Consider the following 22,363-nt stretch of genomic DNA (forward strand, 5'->3'; position numbering starts at 1 on the left):
TGAAAAAAAAAAAAATGTTACAATGGGCAAAATTCACATTAAAAGCTGCATAAAAATATAACAAGGTTAAACATAGTAAATAAAAAAAAATAGCTCTTTGTCCAGTGTTTTTCATGGTTTGGGACATGTCTGAAGGTCGGAGCTCTTTAGTTGCCGTTCGGTGTTAGGTAGTTGTGCTGTTAGTCAGATAGCTATCTGTAGCTCTAGACATGTCTTTGAATCCTGCATTGTCTACTAGCAAGTATGATTTCAGTCTTCCCAATTGCCATGATGATTTCTTTAGCCTGAATTGATTCATCTGTGTATGTTTTTATCTCTTGCTTCTGACAGACTCAGTGCAGATGTGTGGACATATTTGTGGGAATAGTGCCAGGGTAATGTTGCGGTCCACCACTCGCTGACCATCAGCATACTGAGATATTACTTACTGAGAAGCCAAAGTGCTCCACTACACCAGATATTAAGGTTTTGAGAAAATGTTCCAGTTTCTGCTTGCTACTGACTGTAGCCACTGCTGCTTTTCCCAAGCTAGTTAGAATATTGTTAGACTATTCACAAATGAAAAACAACATGCTTAGGAGAAACCTGTTTATTAATCCCTGTTGAATGTCCTGATGTAAGATTAAGAAGGTACTTTGTAAGGAGTGATTGTGGGTATTATATTTTTGATGTACTTTATATAAAAAAATACAATATGATATATAATTAAAATTGTTTATCATAAATGAATGAAACAATGTTATGATATGATAATAAATATACCTTCTAATATACAGTAGATCATTGGTTATGAATTTAGGTCATTTAAGGTGTAATCCTGGTTAGATAATTGCACTAATTTGACCATATTGATCACCTGGATGAGGATGGGTTACCTTTTGAGTCTGGTTCCTCTCAAGGGTTCTTTCTAATATCATCTCAGGGAGTTCTTCCTCAGTACAATTGCCTCTGGCTTGCTCATAAGGGATAAATATATAAATTTAAAAATTACATGCTGAATTTATAATATTTCTGTAAAGATACTTTGTGATGATAGTATCTTTATAATGCACTATTAAATGTGCTTTACAAATAAAAACGAATTGAACTGAATAGATTTTGTATCCACAAAAAGTCAGTTCTTGTTTTGAGTTTTCAGCAATACCTGCTGTACACCCACATGCTGCATGTAAGAGAAGCTGGTATTTATGGCAGAAACCTTAGTTGATGTTCTAAAACAATGATTTCAATTTAGAAAGTTGTTTCTTTCCATGTTGATGCCACTGTTGATTTGTCTGACTTGGTCCAACATTCTCGCTATCTTCAGCCAAGTGACTGTATAAGAACACACAGGATGTTAAGAAATAGAGGATGTTAGATGGACCTCGGCATGAAAAAAATTCCTGCAGGCATATGAGCAGCCATGAATCTCTGCAACACTCTGCTCTCTCTTAATAGCCACGGGGGTGTTTGCATATCCACCCTGGAAGCCGAAAGAGCAAGCAAGCAGAATAACAGTTATAGCTACAAATTTGGATCTGCTGCATCATGAAGGCTGTTCTTTACACCCTCTTTGATGGTGATTTTTACATACATAGCAGAGCAAAGAGTGTGTAATATGATGCCTGACTGTAATGTCCCATGACAAACATGTTATTATGTACCATTTAGTACTCAGGCTGTTTTCATTTCACACTGCTGACTCACCCTTTAATACGATCAGTAATGTCACACAGAATTGAGGGACTCAAAATATATCAGTATAAGAGGTGAGATTTGGCTGAGGAATTATTTTGCAATAATTCACGGAGATGTACATGCCTGTGATTACACTGATTATATAAGGCATTTGTCTAGGCTACTAAATGTTGCATGTGCATGGCACAGATAATATTTGAGGCCTATTCCATATCATCTAAGCAGCTAGCAGTTATGTCTAAAATCTGTTTTTTGTTTGTTTCCCAAGTGTCATAGAAGGGATGTAAATAAGAGAACAGTCTAAACCAGGAGCGCTCACTTCCAGCCCTAGAGGACACAGTTAGATACATTTTCTTTCTGCTAAAGCTGACTGGAGATAGTGGAGTTTGGCACTGCTGGTCTAATGCCAGGTCTAATACTGATAATATACAGTGTTTATATATATACATATATATATATATATATATATATATATATATATATATATATATATATATATATATATATAGAGAGAGAGAGAGAGAGAGAGAGAGAGAGAGAGAAATAGACAGATACATACATACATACATACATACATGCATACATACATACATACATACATACATACATACATACAGCGATCAGGTATAACATTATGTCAATAACACTGATTAGTGGGTGGGATATATTAGGCAGCAAGTGCACATTTTTGTCCTCAAAGTTGATGTGTTAGAAGCAGGGAAAATGGGCAAGTGTAAGGATTTGAGAGATTTGAGAGTTTGACAAGGGACATATTGTGATGGCTAGACATCTGGGAGCATCAGAGCATCTCCAAAACTGCAGCTCTTGTGGGGTGTTCCTGGTCTGCAGTGGTCAGTATCTATCAAAAGTAGTCCAAGGAAGGAACAGTGGTCCAACAGATGAGCTACTGTTGCTCAGCTTGCTAAAGAAGTTAATGCTGGTTCTGATAGAAAAGTGTCAGAATACACAGTGCATTGCAGTTTGTTGTGTATGGGGCTGCATAGCCACAGACCAGTCAGGGTGCCAATGCTGACTCCTGTGTACCACCAAACGTGCACATGAACATCAGAACTGGACCACAGAGCAGTGGAAGAAGGTGGCTTGGTCTGATGAATCACATTTTCTTTGTCCAGTGTTTTTCATGGTTTGGGACATGTCTGAAGGTCGGATCTCTTTAGTTGACGTTCGGTGTTAGGTAGTTGTGCTGTTAGTCAGATAGCTCTCTGTAGCTCTAGACATGTCTTTGAATCCTGCATTGTCTACTAGCAAGTATGATTTCAGTCTTCCCAATTGCCATGATGATTTCTTTAGCCTTAATTGATTCATCTGTGTATGTTTTTATCTCTTGCTTCTGACAGACTCAGTGCAGATGTGTGGACATGTTTGTGGGAATAGTGCCAGGGTAATGTTGCGGTCCACCACTCGCTGACCATCAGCATACTGAGATATTACTTACTGAGAAGCCAAAGTGCTCCACTACACCAGATATTAAGGTTTTGAGAAAATGTTCCAGTTCTGCTTGCTACTGACTGTAGCCACTGCTGCTTTTCCCAAGCTAGTTAGAATATTGTTAGAATATTCACAAATGAAAAACAACATGCTTAGGAGAAGTCAGGGTGCCAATGCTGACCCCTGTGTACCACCAAACATGCACATGAGCACCAGAACTGGACCACAGAGCAGTGGCTTGGTCTGATGAATCACGTTTTCTTTCAATCACGTGAATGGCTGGGTGCATGTGTGTCGCTTACCAGGGGAGCACATGGCACCAGGATGCACCATGGGAAGAAGGCAAGCCGGCAGAGACAGTGTCATGCTTTGGGCAACGTTCTGCTGGGAAACCTTGGGTCCTGCCACCCTTGTGGATGTTACTTTGACATGTAACACCTTTCTAAGCATTGTTGCAGACCATATACACCCTTTCATGGAAACTGATGGCTGTGGCCTCTTTCAGCAGGATAATGCTGATTTAGGAATGGTTTGATGAGCTCAATGAGTTTGAGCTGTTGACTTCAACACCTCCAACACCTCCAAATTCCCCAGATCTCAGTCCAATCGGGCGTCTTTGGGATGTGCTGGACAAACAAATCCGATCCATGGAGGCCCCACCTCGCAACTTACAGGACTTAATATACAGTATATTTGGACAATAACTATATAACTATTTGGACAGTGACACAAATTTCAGTAATTATGCTATTGCTTAATTCTCTTAAAATTGCAATTATACAGTTTTAAGATTTGAAATTCATTTATTGTACAGCACCTACTACTTTTAACTTAATATGTATATTTCTTTTTACTTCTTATATTTCAATTTACTTTAGATTGTACTGTGAGCAACTGGAACTTTATCCCTGAGGGAATCAATAGAGTATTCTGATAAACAGTCCCTCCATTTTATATGTCCCTCCAAATTATATACTGTAGTTTTTAATATGTGCATCGATGACTTATATACAAAATACTAAAGCACACATTCATGATAGTAATGAGATCATGAATTGCCAACATTTACAGTACACTTTGCCTCAGGCATAATAGACATTGGGTACAACTTCCCACACCTCAGTTAAAACGTTTCTTTTTTTTATTAAAATATTATTTTCTATTTTATCTGCTCACATATTTTAACAGCTTTAATAACTCAAAGCAGAATAGATTTTTGCATGGAGGAAATCAGAAGAGACATCATTAATCAGGGGTATTGCTAATTCTCAAGGACTTAATTTTATTATTCTACTTAACAAACGCAGATGAGTGCTTGGTCAGCTTGTCCTTCAAGCCATGGACATGGTTTCTTTATAGGAAAATACATCAAATTAACAAAAACACAGGCATTATTTTATTGAACTGACAGCAAAAAATAGTGAATTAGAAAAAAACATACAAACATAAAATAGCCTACATGGTGTGCTCACATTAATAACTTGTGGTCCCATTAAACTTTCTGCAACAGTTGGTCATTTTTAGATTAAAATGACATATATCATAGCCTGTCTAGTCACTTTCTGCAGCTCTCAACTGTAGATAAAGTGTTTTTGCATGCTCCTTAAGCTTCACATATTCAGTAGCAGATGCTACTTCAATTCAAATTTGCCAGCTGATGCAACTGACCTGTGCAATGGTAAATGTAATACTCTGAATGGGCCGTAATAATCTGTATCTGTAATAATCTGTATTAACCTGAGTATTATTTTTCCTGGCTCCTTTGAAATGCTCTTGTATTTTTTCTTCACCCCAAATCTGAATAAAGCACCTCACCTCTTCTCTGTACCTCCTACAGCTAGTCATGGGGTCTGTACTATGGTGCACTTCCTGGTCTGCAAGACAGCTTTCACATTTACAATTTTTCATGCAATCCGTGCTCTGTTTTGGAATAAACTGCCAGTGAATATGACCCTCAATATGGAAAACATTGCCAATGTGATGTAACCTGTGAACTTAAGTGTGTATGAGTTGTTTACAGCCCTTAGTATGCACTCTTTTCTTCTCACTAAGTAAATGTGTCCATAACCAATAGAGGCTGCATTTATCTTAAATTCCTGAATTTACTAACTTCCTAATAATGCATAATGCATATGATTCTGTCTATCATATAAAAATAAACAGAAACATTTCATCTATAGTGCATTTTGGATATATTTTCAGGAATTGTACATTTTAATTTCCTTTTCTATTATTTAAACCATGGACATCTGTTTTTCTGATTTGCCTTTTTGGGACTTCAGCATGTTGTGAAAACAAGTCTGCTCCCAACCCAGCTTTCTGAACTTATTTTCTGGTGTTGGACTGCTGTGAGCAGTAAATTACTGTGCATGGCAGGTCAATAAAAACTTAAACCTTGGGGGGGTGGGGGCGGTAGTCTTAGTTCATTTAGATTTTTTAGTTCATGTTTTATTCAAGATAATATTTCATGAGACTTTGGTCTCCAGCAAGTGCAAGTCCGTCCCTGTTGGGATTCAAGTGAGTCTTCAGTCCACTTCTCTGTTGCATAGGCCTCTAGAGATTCAGTCTGCCAAGCCTAAAAGCTAATTCTTTTGTTTCTTGATCATGAAACTGAGTTATATTAGCAGATATGGATGAGTAACAACATGGTGTGAAATCTAGCAGGGAAGGTTTCACAATATGTATTTAATTAAATTTGGGGAAATCTTGAGAAACCTTGAGAAGAACCAGATTTTAACTGGTACCTTTTTTTTCTTATGGGTGACACCAGATTAGATTGAGAAGATCCATCCATCCATTTTCTATGCTGCTTATCCTACACGTAGTTCTGTGGAGCCTGGAGCCAGGGCACACCCTGGACATGGTGTTAATCCATTGCAAATGTACACACTATGGAGAATTTACAGATGCTAATCAATCTACCATGCATCTCTTTGGAATGGGGGAGGAAACTTAAGACAGTCTCCAAATCACAGGGAGAACTCCATGCACACCGGACAGAGGCAGGGATTGAACCCCCAACCTTGGAGGAGAGAAGCAAATGTCCTAAACCACAGCATGAGAAAAGACAAACAGTAGGAGGAAGAAAAATTTTGGTTTGAACCTATTATGAAGTAGAGTCCTAGAATGATCATAGGACACGTTTTAATCTATTGTATCCAAATGACATTATTCACTGCAGGAGTAAAATAAGTCTTTGGCATGAAATACTTTGGAGCTTGATCATAAGATAGCTCAGAGCTAAATTACACAGGAGGAAGCAAGCATAAGTAGAGCATTAAGATGAAGAAGACTAGTCCACGGGTGGAGGAGAGCTAACGCAAGAAAAGCATATCTGGCACTGACACTGTATTAGGCAGCAGGAGTACATATGTAATTCAGTGGACAGAGAGAACAGATTATCAGGTATGATAACAGCATACGTGACCTAAAAGGATGTATATTGTGATCAGAGACCAAAAGGAGACCCCAGCCGGTTTAGCTCTAACAGCATAATAAAAAGGCAGAGCCAGAAGGTAACACAGGCATGAGGGCACTGTGGGACAAAATACATCCTGCTGCTCCACCATCAGCAAGCATGAGTGAATATGTGAGACTGGGGGAGTGCAAGACCATCAAAAACTCTCAGTTTACCAAAACAATTTACCCATGAACTCCCCCAATCTGTGCCTTTACCTAAGCCTGACTAAACAAATAGATTTTCAGGGTAGACTGAGTCCGAGTCTGAGCAATCACCACTAACTGTAAGATTATTTCATAGCTGGGGTGCATTGCAGAACAAAAGATCTTTTCTCTGCTGCAGTCTTATTGTTTTGTGTTTTAAAAAGAACCTGCACTTTTTGATTGAAGCATGCTTAGTCGATCATAATAGACCAAATATTTTGGTTGAGACCACTGAGACTTTCTGTGGTAAGCAAAGAAGGCAAGTAGGCATATTTCAAGTACATTTTATGTGTTATATGTATATTTACAATTGTAACGCTAGTCAATTTACCATTTACATTGTGCCATACTCATCAAACTTGCAAACTGTTTATATGTTTGTTGTTTTCTTATGTTGTTTCTCATGTAAAGCTGCTTTGAGACAATGCTCTTTGTTAAAAGCGCTATACAAATAAAATTGAATTGAACTGAATTGAATTGAATTGAATTGAATACAGGTAGGAGCCATCTAGACGGATGAAGTGGAAGAAGTCAGCTCAACAACCACAAACTTTAGAAGACATTTGGCTGACTATGTAGTCTCGCCTGGTGTCACAAATAATATAGGTTCAGCATCGCAAATTGTACAATTACAAAAAAACAAAAGTTAAACACTGTCAAGTCATAAAAGTCTAAAATGAGCAAACACATCTTTTCTGAACTTGATCTCTTGAGACAATAAGTAACAAGAAAGAACAATAAGTATATATTATATTGTATATATTATAAGCTATATTAATTAGAGTAATGTAAGTAGCAGTGTTTAAAAAGAGGGAATAACACTGAAAACCACAACTGCATTCATACAAACCTTGTGCGAAAATATAGGAAATGGGGTTTAGTGTCAATATTTAATTTGTTTATGTGAATTATAATGTGGAAATATCAACTTTATCAGCTTATTACTCCTAGAGTTCATAAACAGGTGCAAATGTTTACAAGATGCATCAAAAAGAGCCACTTTGATGTGGTCTTGGGCAGACAGTGTGTCTGTGTGTGTGTGTGTATATGTGAGTGTCGTGGGTGTAGATTTTGGAGGGTTTAGTGAAGTAAGAATGGGTATGCCGTCATTACACAGTTTTCCTCTGCTTATTTATATTACTCTTCTGTTGAATTTTCATGTGACCTCATATGTACAGATAGCCAACAACATAGAAATAGAAATAAAATAGAACTTGGCCATCTTATCAATACAAGACAGTGTAAGACAATGTCCAGTGTGAACAAAGCTAACATAACACTAGGCTGTTTTTGCTAATATTGATAATTATGGCTAAATTGCAATTAATTAGCTAGCAGTGCCAATATATGTGGACTGTAGTAGCTAGATTAAGTCATATTATCCTACCTCCTTCTACATGTTTATTTTTTTACTATTCTTCACTGAACAATTATGGACAATAGTCTGCTGAGCAGCACTTCTCTGCATCTACAAAGCTATCTGTGCTCTTCCGGTCACACAGTAATCAAGTGAGGAAGATAAGATAATAAGTTGGGCGTTACAAACTTGTCTAATGGAGATGGCTTAGAGTAAACTCACAGTTCATCCAGAACACCAATAATCTTACAAAATAAATTAATATGTTTTGTGCAATAAATATTGGGGTTTTATAGCTGTTAGTGCTGAATATTGTAGGGGTTACTTAACCCCACCCAAACCCCAGAAACTATGTCCCTGTGGGGTGTAATGTGAGATCATCACATGGGTGAAATTTATTTAAGTTACTTACAAGTGATTTTTCCATAATCTGCATTCTGTGAAATCTCTACAATCAACAGTACAGGAATTTATGTTAAAACGTTTGGACCACTAGGATCATTGTCTCATAACAACATCTTAACCTTAACATAATCTTAACATTAACACAAACACCACAGAACAATGTAAGATCAGTAATGAATCCAAATGCCAATTAAAGAACAAGGATTTGTTTCTTTCAGTATTTCTTTAATGTTTTTGGTTGACTTGAAACAGTAATGGATTAATAATGAACAAAAAAAGAATCATTTCTATCAGCGTGTGCTGCCCTTGCCTGAAACTAGAGTCTGAAATCTCCACTACACCTGCATATCAATAGAGGGCTGTAATTATATAGTGATTGCATTTCATTATGGGGCTACATTGATTAAAATAAATTGAAATGCAATTAGGATAAGACAATAGAATTTGCAGCAATCAGTAAGGTACATTAGATTTCATTTTTGACTCATTTAAGGACACATATAGCTAAATGGATTGCAATTTAAGGTGCTTGCTTTTGCCATTCTGACCTCTAAAGTCAAACTTTCTTTCTTTCAGAATAAAACTTTGTCTTTGTTTATTCTTATTGAAACACAAAGATGGGAAGGCAGGAATTCTACAGAAATTCTCTGAGATCTGATAGGAAGGCAAAGGTTGAGAAACTAAATCTAAGGGTTGACATCCAATCCAAGCAACCAGAACTTCGTAATGATATTTTACACTAACTTAAGGATTTATTTGTTCTTTTTTATTTTATGCTTCACAGTAAAGAATCATAAAAGAGCTTATGGATTTTGAGCTGACAGCTTGTTTAACACATGTCTGTGTAATACCTGTAAACTGACTCAACATCTGGTATTTGCATATTAATACCAATTCATCCCCCATTTTTTTTGGTTTAAAAATTCTTTTGCTGTCATAGAGAGATACAATTTGATATCACGTTTTATGAAGTGCAGAGGTGTACGTGGGACTGTTTTTTGTGCGTGCACTGGAAAGAATTCCTCCTGCAATTACTTTTATTGCCCTTTACAGGTAAATAATACTGTAATAAAATCCTCAGAATGTGGCACTACCCCAATCCTATTCATCTTAAAGTTTGTGCAGTGGAGCCTGCCAGCACACAGAGGCTGAGCTGAACTCACTATCCGACACTGCTGAGGTCAGAGTTTAACCTGGTGGAAAATCCTTCCACATGCTGCTGTAAGCATAGCATCCTCCATCTAAGGAAGCCAGTCACTGAACTATAGGAAGCGACCGACATGATCTGTGATGCTGTGCATTCTCAGTTCCACCTGATTGCCTGTTTTTTTAATTTGATGATGCCACAGCTATGCCATGGCCAGAAGCCAAGAAAGAGAAATTAACCATGCTGTCTGGGTGGGAGGGATGACATTACTCTCTTCACTGTCAATCAGCAAGACACTAGCCAGTCATGGGCTTCTGCGAGGTCATGTACACAGAATAGGGTAGATAGTGCTTTCCTCTGAGTGTGTTGCTCTGACCTGTGATCCACTATGAGCAGCTGTTAGAAAAGATATGCTTGACAGGAACTGTGTATGGTGGAGGAAATGCATGTTAAGCATTCACACTCCCTGGATGGCTGTCGTCTGATAGGGGATAGCAGGCTAGTGTGTGAAAATTGACAGGTGACAAAAAGGGAAGGTGGTGGTTGTAGGTTTGGGGGTTGTAGGTTTGAAGCCATGGGGAAAATGGGGGGAAAAGAATAGTATGTCCTTAAATAGTGTAATATAATACACAGTTTATTGCACCGATATAGTTATTTTTGTTGTTAACAGTGCAGTTAAAAGAATCATTAGAGCTAATAATATAGTCTAACAACATGAAGCAAATGTTGCTGTAACCATGGAAAAAAATGATTAGCTGACAATTTTTTTTTTTACTATTTTTATTACTGGTCGACTTGTAAAAATGATGAGTTGATGAGTGCAATATAAAATCTCACATAAAGATATTACCCATAAATATATATAAAAGAGAAGATATTTAAAGATAATAAGGAAGGTAATAAGATAACTAAACAATTTAATCATATGGTGTTCTTATGATTTCCAAAGGTTTAGCGAATTAGTGGATAGACATCCTGCACGGGGGGAGGCTATTGGCTAATGTTAATATGGAGTCTACATGGAACACCACCGACTTGATGAGTAATTTTCAGCCACAGCAGGTTTTAATAACAGACATGCAAAAAACAGTCCACTCTGCACACTGTAAACATAAACCTGAAATTTTAGATAAACTGGATTTCCTTATTAATTGATTCCACACAGAGATCAAAGCCTTAGAGGTCTTGTTATGTTTATATATACTTGTTATATTCCTGGGGTTATTCATGTAGGCAGGGAGAGTTCTGAATGCTATTTAAGATCTTAAAACGCAAAAGCCATACAAATCCACTTGTATTTAATATACCTTTTTAGTTCTTTTGTGCAGACGTAATAAACAAATGAAAAATATTTTATATGGTAGGTATTGCTTGGACAAGATTAGGTCTGTTCCAGACTGCAACCCTAAGAGTACTAATTAAATGTAAGGTTGCTGAGAAAAATGCATAATTTATTATTTATTCATAATTCACTCTCTATGCCAGTGCGAAATGAATTCCTAAGTTACTCATATGAAAGTAGGAGTGTTTTAACCCTAGATAACTTGTGAAACATTTTTGTTCTTCAAAATATTGGAGTCAGCTAAGGATATTGGGGAAATTGTGTTTATCTTTATTCTATAGTGACTTCCTGAAAAAAACAACACCCCCCCCCCCCCCCCCCCCCGAAAAAAAAAAGAGGCCTGGGCTGTTGCTTTGGAAAAGACAACAAACAGACACATTACTGCTTTGGAAATGTCTAGAATAATATATCTGTTCATTGTCCTCAACTAAAAGTCACGCTTTCTATTCCAAATGAATCTTTCAAAGTCAAGGATGCATTGTGAGTTCCTTGACTTTGCTCACACTGTGACAGGATCACTGAGACAGAGAAAGAAAAAGAAGGAAGTAGCAATTGTGATTTAATTGAAAAACAAATACTTAGTTTTGTTTTTGTTTTGTTTTCCTTTATTTAAATATCTTTTAATCATGAATATATATTGTGTAAGGATCTAATCATTGATCCATATCTTGTTTAGTATTGTTTTTCAATTTCCATGTTACAGGATACCCTTGCAGGTTTTGTCTACAGTTTTACAATTATGATACATTGTAATAATGAAACTCATCTAGCATAATGTACCTTAAAAGCTTTAAGGTGTAACAAACGGCTGTAATTAATTTAAAACAACAGAACCCACACCATTAGTACAGGACATCACTACCAGCATAGTTAATGTAATTCTCTTACATCAATGCAATTCCCATGCTGGGGATGCTTGGATTTTCTGTCTTTAATTTGAAAAATATGCTAGACTAATTTAATTTTGCTTATTTTAATCAATTCATTTAGGCAGCACTGTGGCGCGGCGGTTAGCTTTGCTGCCTCATAGCTTTAGGTTTGATCCTGAGCTCAGGTTACTCTCTGTGTGGATTTTTATGTGTTCTCCTGTGTCCATGGGGGTTTCTTCCACCCTTTCAAAAACATGCAGTAGGTGGATTGGAAACTCTAAATTGCCCCTAGATGTGAATGAGAGTGTGAATGAGTGTGGGAGCATGGTACCCTGTGATTCATCTCATTGAAGTTGTATCCCTGCCTCGTGTTTCTGGAATACGCTGTGGATTCACGATGACCCCGACGAAGATATAGCGATTACTGAAGATGAATGTACATGACCTTTGAAATCACAGTAAAACTCTAGTAGATCAGCAGCCTCAAAAACGAAATTACACTTGATTTGAAGTATTACACAATATATTCGTAAACTGGTGGACATTTTCTAAGCCAAAGAAGAGCTTGCAGACATTACACCCATTTCAATAATTTAATTTGACCATTCCCAGTAACACAAATGTTTATTGTCATTATGGTTTTATGTGAGATATTTGTTTATTTGATTATTAAATATATGCTGAGCTAAGCATCAATAACAATTTTCCCTTACGCTCTTATTCTCTGGATTCACTGAGTGCAATTGACAATCTATGGCCCATTAAGTCATTAATATAATGGACCTTCCTGGAAAGTGCCCTATTGAAGCCTGATGTCCATCCCAAGCTGTATGCTACTGCTGGGAAAGACTAGAGAGAGTCCTTATTTATTATTAATTAATTTATTTACCTTATATCTCAGTAGTATTCGTTGCACTCAAAATATCTCACTTTATGTGACTGCACAGTTGGCCATTACAGTGTAAAGCTATTCAGATCTGAGTGCTTGTTTAATGAGATTTATTTTTACAAAGCTGAGGCAAGAAAGCGGAAAAAAAGTGGACACAGACAAACAATAAAAGCTTTGGCCGTATGACCATCATTTCAGAGGCGACAGAGGATTTGCATCAGTACTGTGCATTCTTTTCAGCAGGCCCATTGCCTGTGTAATGTTGCGCTATATCAATTCTTTGTCTCACATATTCAGCGCAATAAAATGGTTTAAAACGGTGAATCTATTTAAATAAAACTGTCCTATTTCATATTTTCACACTTTACATGTTCTTGGTCATTTGCATACTTGGTTAAGACAATTTAAAATTGCTGCACAGAAATAAAATGGGAAGTTAAAGAAGTGAAAGAAAAGGAGAAAAAGCAGAAAGTGAGTGGTGATGTATCAGTGAATTTTCTGTATAGTGTGCAAAATTGCATCAACAGAAGTGAGTTGATGCAATTTTGTGCACTATACAGAAAATACACTGACACTTCATATTTGGTGTCTCATATATTACAGCTGAACTAAAATAAACAGTGGTGTGATGAGTCACAGCTTGACTTTCCCTCACAGTTTGGCTTTGTCTCTATAAATGTTCCCTTCGCTCATTACCCTGTGGAGACAAGGTCTCTTAACTACAGTTCATCAGTCATCCCAAATGCCCTTTGGTACACTGGAATATATAGATAGCCCTGCATATGGCTCTAAATCCACTCTCATATGGAAACTTTTGAAGGAGTGTTTTTTTTGCTTCTAAACCCGTGCAGTGGTCTTTACTGAACAAATACAGGCTAAACCCTTACCCCTTTTAAGAGGGAAACAAATAAATCATCTTAAAGCTGTCAAGAGCTGCAAAAGATTGGGGACATGAAAGAGACTGGGGAAAAAGAACTAAACTAAGAATATCTCATAATGAGTGAATTCATAATAAAAACCTGCTCTTCAGTATGCAGAAGATTAACTGAGGGCTGCACCAGGATGGAGAGTTGACACTTAGAAGACTTAGACACTTAGCAGCTGCTTAGAAAAAAAGGCAGTCTGAAACTTAATTTAGTCAAAGTCAGTGGGGAGCAAAAAAAAGAAAGAAAAGAAAAAAAAATCCAGTTTACGCATTTTTACTAATGTACAGTACTTGATCAGTACGTGAAACATGCCTGAGGTCCTATTTTTGCTCTTTTTTTTAGTTATGTACTGGACTCACAAAAATGTTTGCATAAATAGATGCTCAGATTTTCATACATTTACCTGACATCAATGTTACATAGTCAAATACGTAATTCTGTAAATGTAAATGTACTGTATTTTCCCCCATGCCCCTGTGCAGCACACTGACACATCCCCACGTCTGTGAATGAATTATTTTCCTTGATCTCTGATGATTGTCTGTGGTGAAGAGGTAGTTTGGATTTTGAAATAGTCAGAAAAGATTTTTTGCAACCACATAGCAAATTAATACAGTAAGTAGGTCAGAATTGCTAAGAGACACCACCTTGTCACCTCTTCAGTGGAATGATAAATTGCACTAAAGAAATAGCTGATTCTTGTGGTCCAAAATGGCTGTACCAATATTGTTTTAAAATTTGGGGGTGGGGGTGTTAAAGGCAAGAACTTATGTTTGAAGGCATTAGTCTAGACTAGACTGTGAAACCCCTTTCTGTAGCAGATTTATTTATTATACACACATATGAAGAGTTAAATTGAGGTTTCTAGGCAGAGCAATTAAGTTTTGGATCTGGCAGGAGATCTCTGGAGAGAGCTAGTTCTTCTAGAAGACCTGAAACTTCTTTATTCCTTCTTTGTTCTTTGAGATGACAGGATTTGAAAATGGCTAAACTGTTAAATAACTTTTGCGTTTTGTTTTTTTTTAAGTAAAAAGTGTCTTTAAAATAAGACATTTGGCAAAATGTTTAATGATGATTCAAAAGATGATTAGCTCAAAGCAAAGGACACATGAAAGTTGTCTTTTTTTAATGCAATTCTCTTTCTTGTTGTTTCATCTCATCTTTTCACAGGAAGCGTCTGCATCTCCCAGTCAGTTAAGATCCCCCGTGAGCCCAAAGCAGGTGAATTTGACAAGATAATTCATCGCCTGGTAGAAAACCCAAATGCCAGAGTGGTCATTATTTTTGCAAATGAGGATGATATAAGGTGAGTCTTAAGTTGATATAAGGTGATATAATGATGATATAAGGTGATAACACTGCTTTCTTCATCATTAATCAAGGTTATTTGCAGTACATAATTCATTCTTTTATGCTGATTTACTGATTGGAATTAAACAGAATATGACTCAATGCCTTCACCTAATTCTAATGTAATTACTGACCTGTAAGATTCTGTCTACTTATTACAGACTTTTGGCCTAGTCTATTTAGCCATAATAAGCAGGTTAGCCTTTATTTCTGGTTTTGCTTTTGAAAGAAAGGGCATTTAGAGGCTTGACAAAATTCACCATCTTGAATTCTCTGCCTGATTGAGCGTCCCGCTGCATATAGTTCATTGTTAGACATGGTCAATACGGAATGGTCAATTATGGATTGATTTACAATTATTCTAAATTAAAGTCTTTGACAGGCTTGATAACATGTCGCTCTTTTGACAAAGTACAATTTAGGTGTCTGGCTTTTAAGGGAACTGGTAAAATAAGGCTTACAGTATCTATGTATTCTGTTCTCTTTGAAGGAGGCTGCTGCAGGCAGCAAAGAAAGGCAATTTAACTGGTCACCTCTTGTGGGTAGGATCAGATAGCTGGGGTTCTAAAATTTCTCCTGTGCTCCACCAAGAGGAGATGGCTGAGGGAGCTGTGACTATCCTACCTAAGCGCCAGTCCATTAAAGGTAAAGAAGCTCCAGTAAATAATACAAAGGCATTATATGTAAAATTATGTGTCTTCCAATGCACTGCTTCATGTACATATTAAATATATGCCAGAATGCAACCAATAAAATGAATCTTAAATAAAAGGTCAACTTAAAAAAACTTTGGGAAAAAGCATTTGGGAAAAAGCATTTCTTGAACAATCATTTTCATGCATTACAATTTAATGGTGCTATTTTTGGAGAATGTCCAATAAAGTGTCTAAATGTCCCCAAATGTCAATAAAAACACATCGTATTAAATAAACTGCGCAAATATAAGCATAGTATACGTGTTTACACTTAAAATCTTATACTGATTCCATCAAAAGATTTTTATTTTGTATTTCTATTAGATTTTCTAATTAAAATGCCTTAATTGAGCATGTTATTAAAGAAATGGTTAATCATCTTGTAATACTGTTTGTCCTCTAAAGTGTAGAGCTGTGCCCTTTCATTTGATTTTGACAGAACACATTAAAGTAACACTTATTTTATCGATCTACTCTCAGGATTTGATCGTTATTTCACCAGCCGGACACTAGAAAATAACAGGAGGAACATCTGGTTTGCTGAGTTCTGGGAGAACAACTTCAACTGCAAGCTCAATCGACATGCCTTGAAGAAAGGATCGGGCATAAAGAAATGCACAAGTAAGAATTCCTGGCTTCTACACCACTGACGAAACCCTCTTTCCTAAAGCTTCATAAAATGAAGGAACAGGAGAGAAGGGAAGAAGGAGAGAGATGGTGAGAGAGTGTGAGAAGCACCGAGTGTGTGTGTGTGTGTGTGTGCGTGTGTCTAGGTGGCTGGTAGGGGATGAGGGTAATGGAGAGGAAGGAGAGAGAATGAAAATACACACAGGATTCTAAATCCATTCAGAAGCACTCAGGGCCAGATGTACTAAGCTGTTTGTGCCTGTTTGTTTTTTTTATGTTTTTTTTTTCTGTGCAAAAAAACCCTAGCGTGTTATGTCTGAAGCTGGCGTATGAGCCGAAATTCGCAATTTAACACAACATTTAACACAAGACGCAAAGTGTGCTTCTCTCCCTCATACATAGTGCATGCATTTAAGGGAGAGAAGCGCAAAAAGCAGGATGTCAGCTAAAAAAAAAAAAGGGCTGAGAAATAAAAAGTGCTCCTGACTACATATTTCATTTGATGAACTAACCCTTGGGCAATTAGACTTCCAGTTTTGCATGTAATTTGGTCTGCCTCCTAAAACCAGGTGTAAATTTTCACCATGTGCATTGCTCTGAGCTTTATAGGCAGTGGTTTTCTTGCAGAATTGGCCTACTTTTAAAATGTCAGTGTAGATATTTTTTATATCTTTAATTTATGTCAAAATGTGTAGTAATACAAGACCATTTTAGGACCATGCTGAAACATCTATTTAGGGAAACTACACCTTTTTCCTCCAACTGCTTGTCAACTGGGCTGCATTTGTTGACAATATCTGGCAACATTCATCATATCACATCATCACGTCAGCTTCTCTGACATCTACAATCATATCACATCAACATATTATAAAGGACTTCAATGTGTGTATCTTCAATCCTAAGTATTAAAAAGCTGTAATCTACCACAGGAATGATGGAACACAGTTTAATTGAACAGTCCCCTTCTTATTAAAAGCACTTAGCAATTAAGTAGCATATTAGCTGTATTAATGTTCTCAATGAAATTTACTGATAATAGAGTGTTTATTTAATAAGAATTACTTTCATTAACACATTGTCTCAATTACTGAACTCCCAGTTTCTCTTTTTCATCACTTTAGAGAGACAATTTAAACCAAGTAGGCATTCTAGACTCATTTTACACTGTAAGCTACAGGCTTAGTAAACTGAATGTGAATTTCAGATGTGATGAAAGGCCATTTTTCAGCTACGTTTTCTGATGTGGGTACATCTAGTTTGTGTTTATGTCCACCAGAGTCGGGTAAGTTATAAACCACAAAGCTGTTTCCCACAAAACCCCTGGGCTAAGCATCATTTTTACCGCACTACCTTTATAAAACCAGTCAAATCTACTAGAGAAGAGCTGATGACCTGTAATTGATTCATGTCTCGAGGGAGTGGCATTCTACCACTGTGTCCAACTGCAGTCAGCACTTGACCCTTTGGACACCCAGTGTAGCTGTCTCATAGCAACACACCTCTGGCTGTGGCCAATCACTGTGCGTTGTGTTCTTATGAGAAGGATGCAGGGCTTTCTAGAGGCAGATTTGCTGGAGGATGCTATTCACACAGCATGTGCACTGCGGCAGTGAACAGGGCAGGAGGGATGTCAAGCTCTGGCTTCGCAGTCAAGTTGATTTTTATAGCTGACTGCTTTCTAGATGACTCATCTGACCATAGCTTCACAGTTCACTAAATGTCATCTTTGTGAATTTTTGATTTTGCACACATTCATAAGTATACTAATTTTTCCATAGGCCTTTTTCACATTGCTGTGCTGATACAAATGTAACGAAAGCAGCGGGTTTCCGCTCTACCAACAAACTTACACATGCATGAGTCAACATTCACCCACAGATCGACCAAAATTCCCACTGACATTGTTGATGACTAATGATGATGTCAGATGTTCAAAATGTGACGCCGAATGACTGAACCAATGACATTAAAAAAGTCATTTCTATTCACAAACCATGAATTCTAGCTCATAAGTTGTAAATTACGACTTAAACACAAAACAACCAGAGAAGGTAGATGTGGACTGCTGAAGGAAAAGATAATCATTCAGATTCAAGATCATTTGAGTGAAATGTTTAATTTAATTGTAGCTTTCTGTTTAGGAAATAAAGGCATTTACAATTCAGGATAATACAATATATCTTTCAACATGCTTAGGTTGTCCTTCTAGGGGAACACTTAAAAGAACTGAGTGTTTCCCTGTCAGAATGGGGCAAAGTAGAAATAATTTTGGAATTTAAGGACACTTAATTATCTAATGAACTCTTAAAGAACCTGCAAAGAGCCCCCTTTTCTAAAAGTGTAATCTTACTCACATTCACTGGTGTTAGATGGCAGAGAATAACATCAATGCCCTGATTATCCATCCCTCCCAAATACCCAGTGGTTACTGGAAGAATAAAGGGCTGGATATCCCTGCTTTCTCTCTCTCTCGCTGTCTCTCTCTCTCTCTCTCTCTCTCTCTCGCTGTTCACACCATCAGCATTATGTCCCCTTTTTAGAAGAAACAAACAAACATGAAGAGACCAGATTGGTCTCTGAGTTTTCAGTTGATATACACACTTCCACAATGAACATAATTTCAGTCATCAAATGGATTGAATCATTGAATCATCTTTTTTTAACTGGATTGGTCATACAAGAAGCAAGGTTTTCTTTTTTTCAATCAGCCATTGAAGCTGTCGAATATGTGATGACTGGCTCTTTAGCAGATGATATTAGTCAATCAGCTACAGATTACTGATTACAGATTACTGTTCCTGGCCTGTAGCTTGGGCTTCTTTTCGCTGCAGGAATGAGAGAACAGCAGTGAACACCAGACTTTAAATACAGATTCTGTTGGGAAGTCATGAGAGAAAAAATGGGCTACTTCAGATTGTTTTGGTACACAACAGATTATGGCGGATTTATCAGCAATACACAAGAGGGTCTTGTCATATTCCAAATGATTTTGTTGCAGTCGTTGTCACTCTTAATAAGTCTTACCATCTATACTGTCAAATCCAAAATCTCTGGTGACGTAAGAGCAAGTTAAAAGTGCTGCAAAGTGCCTTTGCAGCACTCTGCTAAGTCTCCCTGACGGCTTGTGTAAGCCAAATCAGAGCAAGGGATAGTTGATGTCTAAAGGATTTCGTGAAATCGATTTGATCAAAGCCAAAGGGCAGGAACCAATATTTTGTTTTTCTATAAGAATTGTATGACAGGTGCAATATTGATTGCAATATGAAGGAACAGTGGGGTGGAGCTGAAACCTTTTGTTTCTATGATTAAAGCAAAGAAGGATTTGGGTGGGTTGCACTGAAGAACATGTGATTATTGTCAATGATGCTCATGGGTTCCTTTGCAGAATTGTTTTCTCTGGATTTGTAGGATAATATACATTCATCTTACATTGTTAGAAGCCCCATGTGTCAATAGAATGATACACAACACACATTCCACTATAGGACTCAAACAGACATGCTGAATAAAAAAATACTTCTGTCTGGCTGTTGGACACATACCCTCAAGCTATGTGTGTGTGTGTGTTTTGCATCACAACCAAAAGGACAAGTTGGTAGGATTTTGTGATTTGAGGCTCAAAATAAAATGCATACTCTGTATGCATTGTGTATTAATTATACAGTATAGTTGCTGCAGTATGTTTGATTAGAAAATTCTGGTGCCAAAACCCATGCCTAATGAATATGCAAAGAGAAGTGTGACTCCTCCACAAATATTTTAGCACAGAACCAGTAACATACAGACACTATGTATGAATAAAGAGGGAAAGGACAGAAAAAGATGTGTAAACCCTTAAAAAAAGCATGCCTCAGCTAATCCAAATGGTTTTCTCTAAAAGCAGTGTGAGCCAGCTGAATATGTGTGGGCATGCTCTGATTTGAGGATGAGGACTCTCTCTCTCTCTCTCTCTCTCTTCTGTGTGTGTGTGTGTGTTATAGTGTGACAAACTGGGTACATGGTGATGGAAAACGTGTGTAACTGTATGGGTGGGTGGGAGTCTGTAGAGTAAATACAACAGAAGAGTAAAGAGAAAGCATGTGTGTAGAGACAGGGAGAGTATGTTTGACAATCGTTCTCTTGTTATGAGATTGATATAATTTTTTTCCCCTCTTGGAACAGCAGCTACCCTGCTAGTCTTAACACAATCAAATGATGGCAGGGTTTTTTTTGTATTTTTTTGTCTTCAGCAGTAATGCTTATGGCAAACAATTACTGCTTCTTTAATTTGGGCCTTTAAAGATTCATGGGCTTGTCAAGACTGTTAAATTGCCTTTGGTTTTCTGGAGCAGGCTGGGCTGAAGTGATGCTAATTACAGTCCCTGAAATAAAGGACTCACACATTATCTAAGAACTACAGTAACTTTTTTGGGCACTCTCAGTGTCTCTGTTTCAATAAGGTCCAGACAGTCGGAAGGAGTACCAGCAAAAAATCTATAATTGAGTTAACCACCCTTTAGATATTTTCATATTGATGTTATATTAGTAGCTTTCCAAAGCTACTTGAGCAATTTGATTCTTAACACAAAGTCATAGTGTTGGTGATAAGGCAAGAGAGCACTATCATAACTGTTGGCAAGCTTTATTCTGATGACTGCGCTACACAATTGAGACCCGCCACCATGACATCTGGTAGCACGTCTCCCAGTTTAATTCGGCAGGGTCATAATTGAAACTGCTCCTAGCCAATTAAGATCTTATAAAAAAAAAAAAAAAAAAACAGCCCAAGTAAATCCAGCTCTAATGAATATACAGCTGTCTGGCATGATTATATGAGCATGGAAAGATAATTAAACTTGCTTGCTCTCTTCACTGCATGTTTTTCCACCCTTAAGTATTAACAGATCTGTTCAATTCATCAGACTCAGTACATGATGCAGGGCTAAGATAATGCAAATGAAGACACATTAAGTCATTCCATCAAAATCTATAAAGAGCTGTCTAGGCTTTTGTGGTTTTGGATTAAGATATATTGCATCCAAAAAAATAGCTGTGCTAAAAATAACCCAATCTGGGTCAATTTGAAAACTCAGGCCAATATGGGCTTTTTATGTAGTGAGGTTGGATTAGTATGAATTAGTTGGATTGGAAATGTGTGTAGAAATATCTACACTTCTGGGCTGTAGATACCTCTGGATTACAGAATTACCTCTTTGGGGTCATTCTTTCACCAGAATTGGTGTAATATTTTTGTTTTCCAATTAACTTTCTAAGGTTCTTGGGATGTATTTAGCAACATGTTTAGTAATATTTGTTTCTCATGAAAAATGAAAAGAAATAACCTTCAGATAAAAACAAAAAAACAAAAAAAAACAAGGAAATGATGAGTACAGTTAACAGTTATAGTCTAGCCTCTCTTCAACCAGCTCTTTATTTACACATTTATAGTGTATGTAATATAGACAAAAAATTCTCTGCACCAGAATGAAAAATGTGTTTACCTCAATCTTCAAATGAACTGTAACAAACTGTAAATGAGGGAACAAATGAACTGCAAAGGAAGGAATGATTTTTCAGCAGAAGTGTTACAACACTGACGTCAGTTATAAATTTAGTTTCTACTTGCTGCACTGGAAAAGTGTGACCTTGTGTTAACACTTTCTTTAAAAGGTGTTCAATTGTTAATGTCCTACTAATTAAATAAGGAGTGTTGAAAAATGAATGAGAATTACACACCAGAGGTTTTTCCCCTTCGAGATTGATTACTCCTGTTCTGCCAAAGCTCAAGCAAGATACCTCATCCTCACCATAGTTAGAGTAAATATGGAAGAATAAACCTAATCTATATTATTAGTAATAATAATTACAGGCTAGTAAGCCAGTATTAGCTTAAACATGGTGGTACAGCTGATATCAGAGCTTCAGTCAGTTTGTCTCTACAAACAACACTCACAACTTAGTATCATATCTGTAAATTTTGAAACC

General features: G+C 37.0%; 1 protein-coding gene across 3 annotated transcripts in view; it reads left to right on the top strand.

Moving 5' to 3' along the window:
* grm4 (glutamate receptor, metabotropic 4) overlaps nucleotides 1-22,363 on the top strand; it is a 149,037-nt gene that overhangs the window by 106,400 nt on the left and 20,274 nt on the right. For all 3 annotated transcript variants that reach the window (XM_058402072.1, XM_058402071.1, XM_058402073.1), the window contains 3 exons: nucleotides 14,895-15,030; nucleotides 15,565-15,719; nucleotides 16,250-16,390. In XM_058402072.1, coding sequence (XP_058258055.1) covers nucleotides 14,895-15,030; nucleotides 15,565-15,719; nucleotides 16,250-16,390 — 432 coding nt within the window. The remainder of the gene's footprint in view (nucleotides 1-14,894; nucleotides 15,031-15,564; nucleotides 15,720-16,249; nucleotides 16,391-22,363) is intronic.

This window comes from Hemibagrus wyckioides, linkage group LG11 (assembly GCF_019097595.1).
Source record: "Hemibagrus wyckioides isolate EC202008001 linkage group LG11, SWU_Hwy_1.0, whole genome shotgun sequence".
Classification (NCBI taxonomy): domain Eukaryota; kingdom Metazoa; phylum Chordata; class Actinopteri; order Siluriformes; family Bagridae; genus Hemibagrus; species Hemibagrus wyckioides.